Source organism: Microplitis mediator, chromosome 10, assembly GCF_029852145.1.
Source record: "Microplitis mediator isolate UGA2020A chromosome 10, iyMicMedi2.1, whole genome shotgun sequence".
NCBI classification, from domain to species: domain Eukaryota; kingdom Metazoa; phylum Arthropoda; class Insecta; order Hymenoptera; family Braconidae; genus Microplitis; species Microplitis mediator.
The window spans coordinates 2780331-2793973 of NC_079978.1; the positions used below are offsets into that span (position 1 = coordinate 2780331).

The 13643-nt window shown below is 34.7% G+C and overlaps 3 protein-coding genes across 7 annotated transcripts; 2 read left to right on the plus strand and 1 right to left on the minus strand.

Annotated features, from left to right (window-relative positions):
* The first annotated feature begins 329 nt into the window (after nt 1–329).
* On the plus strand, nt 330–5381 carry LOC130675967 (neurochondrin homolog). 4 transcript variants are annotated; one of them, XM_057481905.1, is made up of 3 exons: nt 330–858; nt 1018–1992; nt 2070–5381. In XM_057481905.1, the coding sequence occupies exon 3, from the start codon at nt 2387–2389 to the stop codon at nt 4610–4612; it is 2226 nt and encodes a 741-aa protein (XP_057337888.1). In that variant the 5' UTR covers nt 330–858; nt 1018–1992; nt 2070–2386; the 3' UTR covers nt 4613–5381. The 4 variants fall into 4 exon arrangements, with proteins under 4 accessions (XP_057337888.1, XP_057337889.1, XP_057337887.1 ...); XM_057481906.1 differs by having other exon boundaries at nt 1018–1862; XM_057481904.1 differs by having other exon boundaries at nt 1018–1172; nt 1403–5381.
* Nucleotides 5382–5856: 475 nt separating this feature from the next.
* LOC130675733 (N-acylneuraminate-9-phosphatase) lies at nt 5857–7101 on the plus strand. The gene is made up of 2 exons (XM_057481570.1): nt 5857–6265; nt 6914–7101. Exons 1-2 carry the CDS (start codon nt 5857–5859, stop codon nt 7099–7101), a joined length of 597 nt encoding a protein of 198 aa, XP_057337553.1.
* A 681-nt stretch (nt 7102–7782) lies between these two features.
* On the minus strand, nt 7783–13129 carry LOC130675966 (uncharacterized). Of its 2 annotated transcripts, none has more exons than XM_057481902.1 (10): nt 12869–13129; nt 12581–12804; nt 11304–11632; nt 10862–11192; nt 9592–9984; nt 9073–9416; nt 8679–9007; nt 8283–8584; nt 8076–8180; nt 7783–8008 (listed from the first exon to the last, which is right to left on the minus strand). In XM_057481902.1, exons 1-10 carry the CDS (start codon nt 12906–12908, stop codon nt 7820–7822), a joined length of 2586 nt encoding a protein of 861 aa, XP_057337885.1. In that variant the 5' UTR covers nt 12909–13129; the 3' UTR covers nt 7783–7819. The 2 variants fall into 2 exon arrangements, with proteins under 2 accessions (XP_057337885.1, XP_057337883.1); XM_057481900.1 differs by having other exon boundaries at nt 10862–11195.
* Between the last annotated feature and the right edge of the window lie 514 nt (nt 13130–13643).

Below are 13643 nucleotides of genomic sequence, written 5' to 3' on the forward strand. Positions count from 1 at the left end.
TATGGGTAAAAACTATCAGGTCTCACGTGGACGTGCTGAAAGTCACGTACACACTTACTAATATTATTATTATTTATTATTATTATTATTATTTGTAGGTATGGTCATAAAACCTAAAGTGGCTTTCATTTGACCTGGGTCTGGGACAGATAGGAATCTGTAAAGTAGAGGGGGAAGAACAAAAGTACCAGCAGGGGAGGAGGGAGAGACACGGGATTGGTGAGAAATAAAGTAACGGGTTCTGACGTGAACATAAACGAGCGACATGATCTTGGAACGTGAAAACGTGAAATTACATGGAGACGAAGCTTAATCTGATGTATTGATTGTCGTCAATGAAATGGTGGCTTTAAAAACCCGATGACGTAAAATGATCCGAGGGTGGTGTTTTTGTGTCGAGCGACTGGGACTGGACGGACGGTGATCGTCATCAATAGTCCCCCACCTGATTGGTGGATACATTTTTATTGGACTTGGAGATTTAACGAACCAACAACAAGGTACAAAATTCATCAGCACATCGACATACATACAAAGAAAAATACCAAGTCCAAGAGCGATTGCCAGTTATCTCTCGACTTGATATAATAGTCGTCTCATGCCCAGCGTGGAGATTGTCATTGATTTATTCAGAGCAACAATTTCAGCAGCAGCAGTCTGGTTATTAAACGTCACTTGAGTGAAGAATAATACCAACAGGTGCCAGAAAACCAACAGATTTTTATAAATTACTCGTTGACAAGCAGGATGACAATGGCAGCTTATGGACTCAGGAACTCAGCCATCACTACTATTTTTTTCGACCTGGACAACACGCTGATCGAGACAAGAAAGGGAGACAGTTTAGCTTGTAAAAAGGTACTGAGTGTATGAATTATTTATAAATAATTTACCCTTAATTTGTTTCATTTATTTTATTGTTTTATTTTGTTGTTAATTGTTTTATTTTATTATTTTTTGTTTTGTACTTTGTTTAATTTTAAGTAGATGACTGTTTTTAAATTTGTAATAATCTAGCAAATATAGTGTGCGTGGAAACCAATAAACCAATCGCAATACATAAAACCTTGAAGAGAAGTAGACGAAAGGGCGCGAGAGGTCATGTCATGTCGTCAGCAACTTCACGATCATGTGCGCACAATGCAGGCAGTAACCTCGTGTTTACTACTTTGGTAATTTATTAAAAAATGCGATTTAAATAAAAAAAAAAATACTCGTTTACGTTTTATATATTATTAATTAAAACATGATTGATTGATTGATTGATTGATTTACTGATTTGATATTTATTTGAATATTTAACGGGAGTTTTAAATATTTCGATAAAAAAAATTTGTCACAGTGCGCGGCGCGTAATATAAAAGTTTGTTTTCTCGTTTTGACGATTGAGTTTTAGTTTTAGTTTTAGTTTTAGTTTATCGACGTGCCGCGAATTCGCTGAAACAACTGAACTCAAGTTCGAAGAGTTTTGAGCAGAGAGTCAAGAACCCGCGGCTGAGAACCGAGGATTTTATAGTGAGGAACTAAAATAGAACAAGAGAACAGTCTGTGTAACTTGATACGGTTTCCTGATATAGCTGTTTCTTGATAAACCAACCACGTCGACGGTTAACGACGAAGACTATTTTAGACGGAGAATATCCGACGGATACTCAAAAGTCTTAATTGTAGATAAGGAACTACGGATAGTTGGTTGCTGAAGAAAACGATAAACAAAAGTAAGACTGAGACTGAGAATAAGAATCAGAGTAAAAATAAAAGTTGGAGGCTGTGTAGTGAAATCTTTACTTGGTCTATTTATCATTTATATTTTAGTAACTTATACTATACTAGTTCTCCTGCTGATGTTTTATACAACTCGGGTGAGTGCGACAAGTTATTTTTAACACCACTACTTAGACACCACGTATTCAAATTATTTTTCGTGAGAAATCAAGTCAGTTAAGAGGATTACCAGCAAACGTTTCAGTCGTCGTCGACAACGTATTGCTTGTTGGTTATGTGTATATTTATATATAAATATATATATTTATTTAATTGATTGCTGATAAATATTTGTTGAATTCTAGTTCATTTATATTGGAGATTGAAGATAAAGAACACGAAGATTAGAGTGAGAGTTAATTGTTTTTTTATTGGGTGATAAAAAGATAATTTGAGAGCATCAAAGGACAAGGCTAGAACGTACGTTGTTGGGAGTGATGCCAATTGGCTTTGAATCCATTTTAATTTAATTCGAAAGTGGTTAAATTATAAAACTTTATTTTGTTTCATTGTGCTGTTGGCATTTACTTGAATTTAAACTCGTCAACGAGGAAAACCTGGAAATTAAGTGGAAATTAAGTAATAAATTTCTGTACTTGGGTTTTTACTTTAAATTGTCAAGATGAGTATCCCGGAAGGAGTGACCAAGTGCGTTGGGATTCTCAAGATGGTGACGAGCGATTCGGAAAAATTTGCGGCACTTTTTATGGTGACTAAGCTGGTGGACAGCAAAGACTGCAGCTCAGAGGCCAAGAAAATGATCTTCGAAGCTATTGGGTCAAAGTTTTTGCGGCGATTGTTGGTCAGCAATGATGTACCGGTTGATTGTCCGCCGCAGGTCTACAAATCGGTTGCGTTGTCAATTCTCACGGCCTTTTGCAGCGACCCGGAGCTGGCTCGCCACCCGGACATGGTCGCACATGTGCCAGCGCTGCTGGAAATCGTCTCTCAAGCTGACGAAGACGCTCCTGATGACACTCTGATTATTGTAAGTGAGGCGTACAGGTGCCTGCAGAGCATAGCGCAGCATCCGGCTGGACAGAAGGCTCTGCTTGAGCAGAAAGCAATTTCCAAGATGTGTGAAATATATTCTGAGAAGAGTTTCCAGACAGACCAGGCGCTGAACATCCTGGTGACTTTGGTGAGTCAGTTGGGAGCAGAAGCTTGGGATCCCGTTGACCCGGCGCCTTTCCACGCGATCATGAATAAAATAGCACTGGACTTTGAGACAGATCATTCAGAGAGAAAGTTTGAATTGTGTGGTATTTTACAAGCTCTGATAAATTCATGCCGCAAGGAACAAGTTGTAGACACGTGCAAAGAAGAATCATGGCCTCAGAGTCTGTACAAAGGACTCTGTGATGTTCTTGGTTCTAAGATTGGTAAAAATCAGCGAGATCCGGCGTTAAAATTGGCCTCAGCTGTACTCGAATTGTTCGGAGTTGAATGGGCACTTATGGATGAAGAGAAGCCCAAGGTGTTCTTTTTATTATTAATTCAATTGGCGTCTATTGAAGTGCGAATGCAACTTGAAGGCAAGCAATTGAAAGCCGTTATTCAAAATGCCGATTTAATAACAGCCTGTTTTATTATTTTGGAAGTATCTTTGCAGTACATCACCACAGACCAATTGGACTTGGAGCAAAAAGAAAAACAGTCATTGTATACTGCACTGAAGGGAGCATTTTCTGCGGTTATTGGTTTGCTTACTTCGGTTTCGAAAATGAAAGAGCTCACGGACATAAAAGATAAAATATTTGTCTGTGCAATGGTAAGAGTTTTAGCCGCCTGGTTGGTTCAAGATACCTCATCAATGCGTCCTCAAGTGTACGCCGTTCTTCCTTACATGCTCACCGTCGCCAAGGATACGTTTTACGCCTGCCGCAATCGTAAGATGTCGGAAAAAGTAAAAGCCAATAAATCTGATGAGTCTTCATCGTCCTCTGAACCTGTCGTTCATGATCCTCTCAGCGAAGTCGACATCCTCCGAGTTCTGCTGCCGGCTTTGTGTCATCTGGCGGTTGAAGAAGACGCCCGCAAGATTCTGCTCAAACACAAGCAGGAAGAAATTCTCTTTGACTGTCTGTCTTATCACTGGACAATAGTGCAAAATAAAAAACCACCGGTACCCAGGTCTGAGCGTCTCAAGGCAATAAAAGAACCGCAGAAAGAACTGGAGCCCCGAGTCCTGGAGGAAATGAACGACTCACGCGCTGCCATGGTCTCCATCTGCAATGTCCTCATGAACATCACAGTACTCGAGGCTAAATTGGTCGAGCAGTCGGCCACTTTCGTGGCTCTGCTCAAGTTCATCTTCGACAATCTGCCGATACTCAAGCAGACCAGCGAGAACCTGGTCCTTCATGGTCATCTTGCTGTCCTGGGTCTGCTGCTGCTCAAACAGCAGGCGAAGCTCGCCAAGAAAAATGACTACAGCATCACCGGGTACATCAGAGCCACAATAAGATTCCTCTGGGATGCTTACAACGTCGACGAGAGCAACAACCCCACGGAACTGGTCGTCGCAATATCTTACAAGGAACACTGGATGGAGATAATGGAGCTCTGGTTCCTGGGCATGCAGACAATGGCCAGTGTTTTGCAGCAGATTCCCTGGCTCGCGGAGTTCGCCATCGAGTCCGGGTGGGTCGAGGGCATCATCGACGTACTCAAAAAGGTCAAAATAGGCTCACTGCCTCCCAATGTTAAATCTGCGTATGAAGATCTACTTTGTCATCTGGTGAAAGCTGATCCCAAGGTCGCCTCCGAGCTTAAGAAATACGACGCACTTACTGTCTGCAGAAATCACCGTATGATGGAGTTGGGAAAAAGTTTATTCGGCGATTAATTTTCTATCAATCAATTTTTTTTTTTCTTTCATTAACAAGAGTAATTAAGAGAATTTAAAAAAATGTTTTTGACACTGGCTTTTAAAATATTAATACTAGCTAGTGGTAGCATTTATATATATATTTAAATATTTAATTATAAATTAAATAATTAATGTTATTAATAAATAGTCATAATTAATTTGTTGATTTTTTTAAAAATATTACAGGTCATACATTTAAAAATATGTACATTGGTCATAAATATTTTAATAACACATCAGACCTATAAATAGTTCCTGGCAACTGAGACGCTGCTAAAAATATTATTTATTTAAATATCAAAAGTGTAAACTCATATTTATTATATTTTATAAATATTTAGTTTACCTATTAATTAAAAATTCAATTAACTTTAATAATTATTTCATGCAAAAAAAATTAGCATCGTTTCCAGTGCTATTTTGTCATCACTCTGATGTCATTTAAAAAAAATCAAGATTTAAAATAAACAAAAATTTTTATTATGCCACAAATTCAAAAAAAAATGTACATCAAAAAATTGTTGTAAAAAAAAATAAAAAGAGTGAGCTAGAACTGTATCAAAATAAAAAAATTAAACGAATGTTTTTTTATAAAAAAAATTGTGTATCATTAATCCTCAATAATAATCCTGCCTAAACAATCTGTGCTATAAACAATTAAAAATTGTTAATTAGACTTAGTTGGAAGAAATGAACAAAAGCAACTACCAATTAAGTCTGTTGTTGGCACAACTGATTTTGTTGTGATTACAGCAGTGCCCGTGGGTGCGTCTTCAATGTGTGTCCAAATATATCGGCACGAGTAATATGAAAATGAGTCAGTGCAATTATTATAGGTAATCATTAACATGAATTAAGCGATCTTAATTTTAGTTATTATTTTATTTTTCACTCTACCGACTGATGAGCCCAATTTTAGACTGCCAATTGCTACGTTCAACAATTACACTTGTCCTTTCGTCTCATATTTTTATATACATTTATATTATATTTATATTGATCTTCAATTAATTCAATCAAATAAGAGTATAATTAATTGAACGTAGCACTGTCTAAATTGTTCCCTCTTAACTAAACATGTAATGACGTATGATGAAAAACTAGACAATTAACTCTGATGAATTAAAACTGTTTTACTCGAGTAGCTTGCCGATGAGTTGACGACGCAGCACAACGTCCCGCATGAAGTCTCGTCGAAGATATGCAGCTCCTACTTGAAGATGTTCAGAAATTGCCCTGACAACCAGGCGTATGACTTGGACACCTGGCGCACTTCTCTCTGGACGAAAGCTCTCGGGGACAAGTACTCGTGCATCGCGGATAAAATATACGCAAGGTGGCTGTACTTGAGATACCGGTACCTCGCGCTGACCCCGGAGACCCAGTCGATGCTGCTGGAGCTCAGGAAGAAGTACCTCCTGGGGTTGATAACCAACGGATGCTCGAATGCCCAGTGGGAGAAGATCCGACGACTGGATGTTGCCAGATTTTTTGACGTCATTCTCGTCTCCGGAGACTTGCCGTGGGAGAAACCTGAGTCGAGGATTTTTCTCGAGGCCTGTCGCATCCTGGGTGTGCTGCCGAGCAACTGCATAATGGTCGGCGACAAATTGGAAACTGATATTCAAGGTACGGATTTACATATACTATTTTATTTAAATAATTTTACAGTAGGGTAGAGGTACCGCTTCTGAACACTTTGGGGCCAGTTTTGGACGGCTCCCTGCCTTTATAAATCTGGAATAATTTCTCATGCAAAAATTTCTCAGCAATAATTACTCAAACAAAAATTGATCCGTCACAAAAATTTCTCGCTATATATTATTTGCCTTGAAATTCTTCAAGAAAATATGCCTTGAGAAATTATTGCTGAGAAATTTTGTCGCAAGAAATTATTGCATGAAAAGAAAAAGACGGTCGCCGTTTTGTTTTGGACACGTGGAAAATTTAAATAAAATAATTTGTAAAAAACGCAATGTCATAATTGATTTTTAAAATGGACACAGACACTTTTATCACACTACTGCTATGGAAATTTTATTTCATACTTTTTCATTGATTTAAATAAAGTATCAAATGTCCAAAAATGGAGCAGTGGCGACAAATTCTACTTCTCTACCCTACAACTTTCTAGAGTCAAAATGACAATTTTTTTTTTTATCACAAATCGTTTTGGACTTATTTTAGTCAAAATTTTAAGCTCTAAAATCAGTCTACCAAATGATTGGCAATGAAAAAAAAATCCCACGATCTGGAATTAAATAAAAATTATTTCAGGCGGTGTCGGAAGTGGACTAGGTGGCACAGTTTGGCTGCCAATATCCGACAAAACCCGATTGTCCGCTGATGATCCTAAGCCAGATTACACAATAAAACGTGTTACCGATTTAATGAGCATCATAAATCGACGTCCAGGTGCACCGGAGCTTGAGGACTCATCATCAAACGCCTCCGACGGAAGCTGATGAGAAAAAAATACTAACGCGTATTATTGGTTGTACGTAAAATATTCACATTTACGTGGATATTTATAAATACATATTTATATATAAATGTATATTTTATATATATATATAATAACTATCGGTGATTAATAATCATTTAATGATTATTGATTATTTATTACGACAAAAAATCGTAGACGTCTCGCATTTCTACAAAAAAAAAATTTATGATTGATCTCTATCACTTGATTGTATAATTCTGTAACTATAGATCTAGAGAACACAAAAACTATCAAGTAATTAACATACTAATACCTATAATTATAATCAATATATATATGACTCCATGTATAAATTATATACAGTACATATATATAGATATATAAATATATATTTGGATGATGTACAGTTTGGGTGGGTATACTGGTTATACTTACACATGTTGATACACTATATTTTTTCACAATATATTTTATCGTTGTTTATTGATCCCACATTGATTTTAAAAGGACTCAATAAACAGACTAAGTAATTAATAATTATAGTTATTAAAATTAATAATAGTAATTAATATTAAATATTAAAAAACAAATAGTACTGATTGATGGTGATAGAAGCTTGTACCCAGAGCACTGCGTAATGTAACGAAATATTTTATCAATAAAATAAATAGTCGTAAAAATTATTCATTATTTTAGTCAATTAATTTTTAAAACTGTAAGGACTATTTATTTTCTAGTTAATAATACATTTTTTTTACAGACTGCTCGCAGGAGTTGCACAGCAACATGTCGCGTAATTTTTTTTGGGGTAAATTGGGACACACTGCGGCGCAATTCGGTTGGAAATTGGGTATGATTGTGGCGGTGATATTTTTTTCCTGAGTGTGGATTCGCTTTGGCTGATGCTCAGAGTCTGAGGGATACAACTGGAAAAATAATTTTTTTAATTTTGCTGATTATAATTATAAGTGATTAATTTTTAATTCAAATTACTTGTCTTTTTCTAGAGCCTTTTGGTGACTCAGGTCCCGGCGCTTCCTTGTGCAGCAAAAATTCGTGGTCTGAGTCATCGTGGAAAAATTTCGAGTCTAGATTTATCTGCACGCGATAAGTTTATAAAAAAAAAATTATGAATGATAAATAAGTTTTTGTGATTATGGTAAATAATAAATATTTAGTTGGCGATTATCTGTAATTTACATCATCATCAACTTCTTTTTCGTCATCTTTGACCTCGGACTTTACGGAAGAATCATCGTCGGAATAAAACTCGGCGATAGACTCGTCAGTATCGTCTTTATCACTTAAAATACTCAAGTCGGTATTTGATATTCGCGATTGTAATTCACGGCTCGTAGATTCGTCAGCAGTAACGGAACTTTTCATTTCTTCAGTATGACTTATTTTTATGCCAAGAGAAAGTCGGGGTGTGACGTCTCGCTCCTCTGTATCTCTAACAGCAGGAAACGAAAGTCGAGTTACTTGTGACGCACTTGAGTCTTCTAAAAAAACATAAAATATCCATTAACTTATTTTATCATTCATTTAATCCAAGTAATTCATTAGATTTCTATTTTATTTTTTAACAAAACAAACCTGTCCCACTTTCCTCGGATTTTTTTTTATTGACTGATTCTCCTGCAAATAATTCTAATTTTTCCGACACTTCATTTAATTCTATCGACTCCGATTCTCGTAGCTCTGATTCTCCAGACATTTCATCATCAATTTCGTTATTTTCAACTTTTATTTTATCTTCGGATTTTTTTCTATCACATTCTATTTTATTTTTACTGTCCTTCAATTTTTTTTTACCACAGTAACATTTACTACGATTTAATTTATTTTCAGTTACTATTTTTTCCGCCTGTTTTTTTTTAGCCGAGTAGCCGGATAAAATTTCGCAAGGTGACTTGGCTCTGAGTCTGAACGTAAATAAATAAAATAATAAATAAATAAATTTTTTTTTTTACAAAATAAAAATCTTTACCTTGAGTTACAAATACATTCTACGGTTTTTTTCTGAATACAATCATTCTGTACTGTATAAAAAGTATTTTTCACAGAAGAATATTGAGGAGGATGAGTCATGGAAGGATGGGCCTTCAAAGCATAGTCTGGACAAGTTAACAATTGGATTTTGCTTCTATTGAAATCTTTCTTTGATGTTCCAGTGTAAGTAATATCATACTGCCGTTGTAGCTGCTGGTGATGCTGATACTGATGCTGCTGCTGATGATAATGATGGGAGTGAGCGACTTGGCTACGAGATCCTTCGGGTCTGGTCGCTGAAGCAGTAGGAGATATCCCCGTGTCCTTTTTCCCTGCGTGCACCTGGCCGAGCGTTCTTTCTCTGAATACAATACAATCTGGGCGATTTTTCTCAAAGGATTTTCTCGAGGAAATTGTCTGACGGGAAAAGCGGATTCACCCGAGCGACCGAGGAAGGAACCAACCAACCAAACTAACGAAAACTTTAAATAAAATAAATCTAGAGACAATACTTTACCATCTGTAATGCATGCAAATCTTTACTCCTCTTCAGCAGCCGCTTGCAGGCTCTGTGCGCTTGATCGGGATCAATATTCATCTCCATGAGTGTTGCGAGAACGTCTCTCTCGGTGATTAATAACTCGGGATTTGCGTCGACGAGGACGACAGTATTCCTGCCGCTGTGAGGCGATTTGCTGTAAGTTTCTTTCTGTTCTTCTGGATTCATCAATTTATCAGTGACTTTGTTTTCGTCGAGAATTTTAGGAGGAGTCGGCGGTTTCAATGGCGATACTGATGAATATTTTTTAGATTTTATAAATTTTTCAATTGTCTCTTCTTCATCTTCGTCTTCTTGATCAATTATATTTAATGATAATTTTAATTGGTATAATTCATACATCATTTTATTCTGCACCAATTGTTGATAATAATTATCAGGTTTTAATTAAATGAAATAAAAAAAATTATTTATTCAAATGTCTTGGGATGAGTGGGAAAAATGGACTCTTGAGAAAATAATTTAAATACACGGAAAGAAAATTATGGAAAATGTTCCCATAATTTTGTGAAATTTTTTCCTATATCATCATAGGAATTACGACCATAAATTATGGGAGCAGTTCCTATAATTTATAGGAACCATTCCCATAACATTATAGGAATGGTTCCTATAATAGTATGAGAACTATTCCTTTAATATTATAGGAATGTTTCCCATAATGGTAAAGGAATAGTTCCTAAACCATTATGGGAATCATTCCCATAATATTATGGGAATAGTTCCCATACTATCATGAAAAAATTAATTGAAAGAAAAGTGTGATAATCACTTTTACAATACACAAAAATATTATCAAATATAAAAACAAAAACTCAAACATTGAAAAAAAATTGTATTTGGCAAAAAACATTAAAATTTTTAACAACATTTTTTTTTTTTTTAACAAATTTCGCGTCGAAAAGGCTTCATTTGAATCTCTCCATATTATGAGGGAAATTTCTACACTATTTTGCAAAAAAAATTTTTATGATATTATGGGAACTATTTCCATAATGCATAGCAAAACTTCCCATAATTTTCTTTCCGTGTATGATCTAGTCATTGAAAAAAAAAATTCAAATTTTCGAATTTAATTTTTCTGTAAAAAACTTTAGCTGGATCATATTGCCCCATAATGCCCATATTACTCCTCAGTAATTAAAAAAAAAGTTTATCGGGTTCATTTTACTCCAGAGGACCATTTTTCCGCGGATTTTGTATATATATTCATACATTTATATATTACCTTATCAAGTGTATTAGAATTTCTTTTAATATGCTTCTGAAATACTTTTCTCAGCTCTTCATCTTTGTAATAACCGTTCTGAACAATCTCTTGAGTAATATCGTACAGAAATTTCGAGTACTTGGTCTCATCGGATGTGCTAACGAACATACAATCAGGATTCTCTCTGGTTTTACGAGTACTCATTAATGAACTCTCGTTACTGCGGCTCGAAGCCGAGTCCTTGGAGGCTGCGGAATCACGCCGAGAGCGAGAACCTTCTGAGGGTGATTCAAAACTCGATCCATACACCGAACCGACTCGATCATTTTCACCTTTACTTTTAGCTGACCTGCTGACCCAGTTTACGCCAATTAAATCAAACACTTCAGTCGGCTCATTAAATTAATAAGCAGGCGGATAGGAAAATATGAAAAATAATCATAATAATAATAATAAATACCTTGGAGATGAACGTACACTTGAATTACCGCTGTATTCATTACATTTTCCACCATAGCAAACTTCTATTTCTTCTTCTTCCTCGTCATTATTTTCATCGTCTAATTCCCCGTCATGCTTATCGCGAGCTTTGAAATTCTTTTTAGCAAACGAGCCAGGACGTGCCGAATGAAATGACAAACCGGATGTGTATCTCGACCTTGATCTCGAGCACACGCGGCCTCGTTCGCTTTCAATCGGTCGCCTGGTTGAATTCAAACGCGTTTTCGGGAAATCAATAACTTGGGATCTGTTGTAATCGGTTATATTGAGGCCCATTCTCAAGACATCCTACGTAATTTCAATACAATTATTAATTTTTAATTATTAAACATCTGAGAGTACTGTTAAAAATTTCTTTAGATTTTCTGGAGCTCTACAGAGATCAAATAATTCAATGAAACCTGTGATTTATGGGGCTCAATTTTAAATGCATGAAAATTCAAATTTTACTGATTCTTTGAAGCTCGTAAAAAATTTCATTGAATTTTTTTATCATTATCTACCAATATGTCAAATTTCATTGCACTGTAATAAAATTTGCGGATTAAATCTGGAGTGAATTCGGAGCGGATGTCTGTTTATTTATTTAATTCCCTCGGAGTAAAATTTACTCCGAAGGGGAGTTTATTTAAATTTTAAAACTCCTCCACTGAAAAGACAAACTCTCTATTTACTCCGTATGCGGAGTGATTTTTAAAAAAACTCCGAAACTGAGTGGCGGGTAAATTCAAATTTAAATAAAATCCGTAATCACTCCGAATTTACTCCCGATTTTTCGCAGTATAAACTCTGAACAATTATAAAACCAACAGTACTTCCTTAAATTTCCCCTGATTAAACAACTGAATTCGATCGAATTAAACAAAATTAAATTTTTAATTCTATTTAATTCAGATAAATTCTGTTAATTCGTTACCTAACTTAAAAATGAATTCTGTCTAATTCGGCAGGAAAACCAGAATTTGCCCAAATTAAAACGAATTTAAATAATTCTATTCGGTTTAATTCTGATTAATTCGAAAATAATTCTCCAATTTCTGGTTCTGAATCCGAATTAAAACGAATTTGAAATTGTTAAATCGGTTTTATTCTGTTTAATTCAAATTCAAATTTTCAATTCAGTTGAATTCTGTTTTGCAGAATTAAAATTTTTAATTCGGTCGAATTCAGTTGTCTAATCAGGGTCACGGTAAATTTTTAACAGTACATATAAATATATATATATAAATATTAAACCAGCGGATGATGTTCAGTATCATAAGCAACCCGATCAATAAATTCTTGGGACGGAGTTTTATCTGTTCTGACTCTACCCGCAGACATACTTCTTTTTTTTGATAAATAATTATTATTTTTACTATCGACTCTACTTTTAGCTAAAAGTACACGACGTAAATGTGCGGACATATGATTGTAAGCCGACAATTGTTCGAAGTAACCTTCTCCTTTTTGATTGTAAACTAAACAAGTAAATAATTAAATAAATAAACAATCACTAAAAAAAAAATTAATTAATTTACGTACCAGAACTTTTGAGATCGGAGTAACGACAACATGCCGTCATTTTAAAACTTGAGTATTTCTATATATTTTTGAAAATTTTATTTAAATTTTTACCAGAACTTTTGATGGAGACAAGCGAAGCTGGATGACAGCCAAAATAATGTACATGATGTACCAATTATTTAAATTTATATTTTAGTTAACTGATGTGTCGAGGTAAATTTACGTGCGATGATAATTTAAGCCATTGTTTATACCTGAGTAATTTTTGTTTAGTCTTCGGTTGCTAGGCAACGCCGACACGTGAGAGTAATACGACATGACACATAATTATTTATGGTACTGAAGTTAACCGACGTCTAATAATTTTTGGATTTTTTTTTTAACAATAAATTATAAACAAAAAAAAATTTGAAAAAATTGCACTACTAGTTTTTTAAATTTTCTATACGTGCATATTTTTATTTTTCATTTTTTTGCAATCAATTTGTAAAAAAAAAAATTCAAAAATTGTCTGGTCTTCAGGACCATAATTATTTACATTCAAAATTAAAAAAAACAACTTTATTTATATTTTATTTATTTTTATTAATTATTAATATATTAAATTGTTAATCAAATAAATAATTAACTAGTACATTAAACGATTACATTTATACCAGACATCCTTTCTTATTGCTAACAAATGATATATTTATTTATCAGCAATAATATTTAATGAAATAAAATATAAAGGGTGTTTGGATAAAATAAAATCCAGTAAAATTGTCTAAATTTATTCATCATTAATTTTCGT

Coding starts and splice junctions, on each gene's coding strand:
- LOC130675967 (XM_057481905.1), top strand. CDS start 2,387: ATGAGTATCCCGGAAGGAGTGACCAAGTGCGTTGGGATTCTCAAGATG.
- LOC130675733 (XM_057481570.1), top strand. CDS start 5,857: ATGTTCAGAAATTGCCCTGACAACCAGGCGTATGACTTGGACACCTGG. Junction 6,266..6,913: donor ATTGGAAACTGATATTCAAG/GTACGGATTTAC, acceptor AAATTATTTCAG/GCGGTGTCGGAAGTGGACTA.
- LOC130675966 (XM_057481900.1), bottom strand. CDS start 12,908: ATGACGGCATGTTGTCGTTACTCCGATCTCAAAAGTTCTG. Junction 11,633..12,580: donor ATACTGAACATCATCCGCTG/GTTTAATATTTA, acceptor GAAATTACGTAG/GATGTCTTGAGAATGGGCCT. Junction 11,196..11,303: donor AGTGTACGTTCATCTCCAAG/GTATTTATTATT, acceptor AAACTGGGTCAG/CAGGTCAGCTAAAAGTAAAG.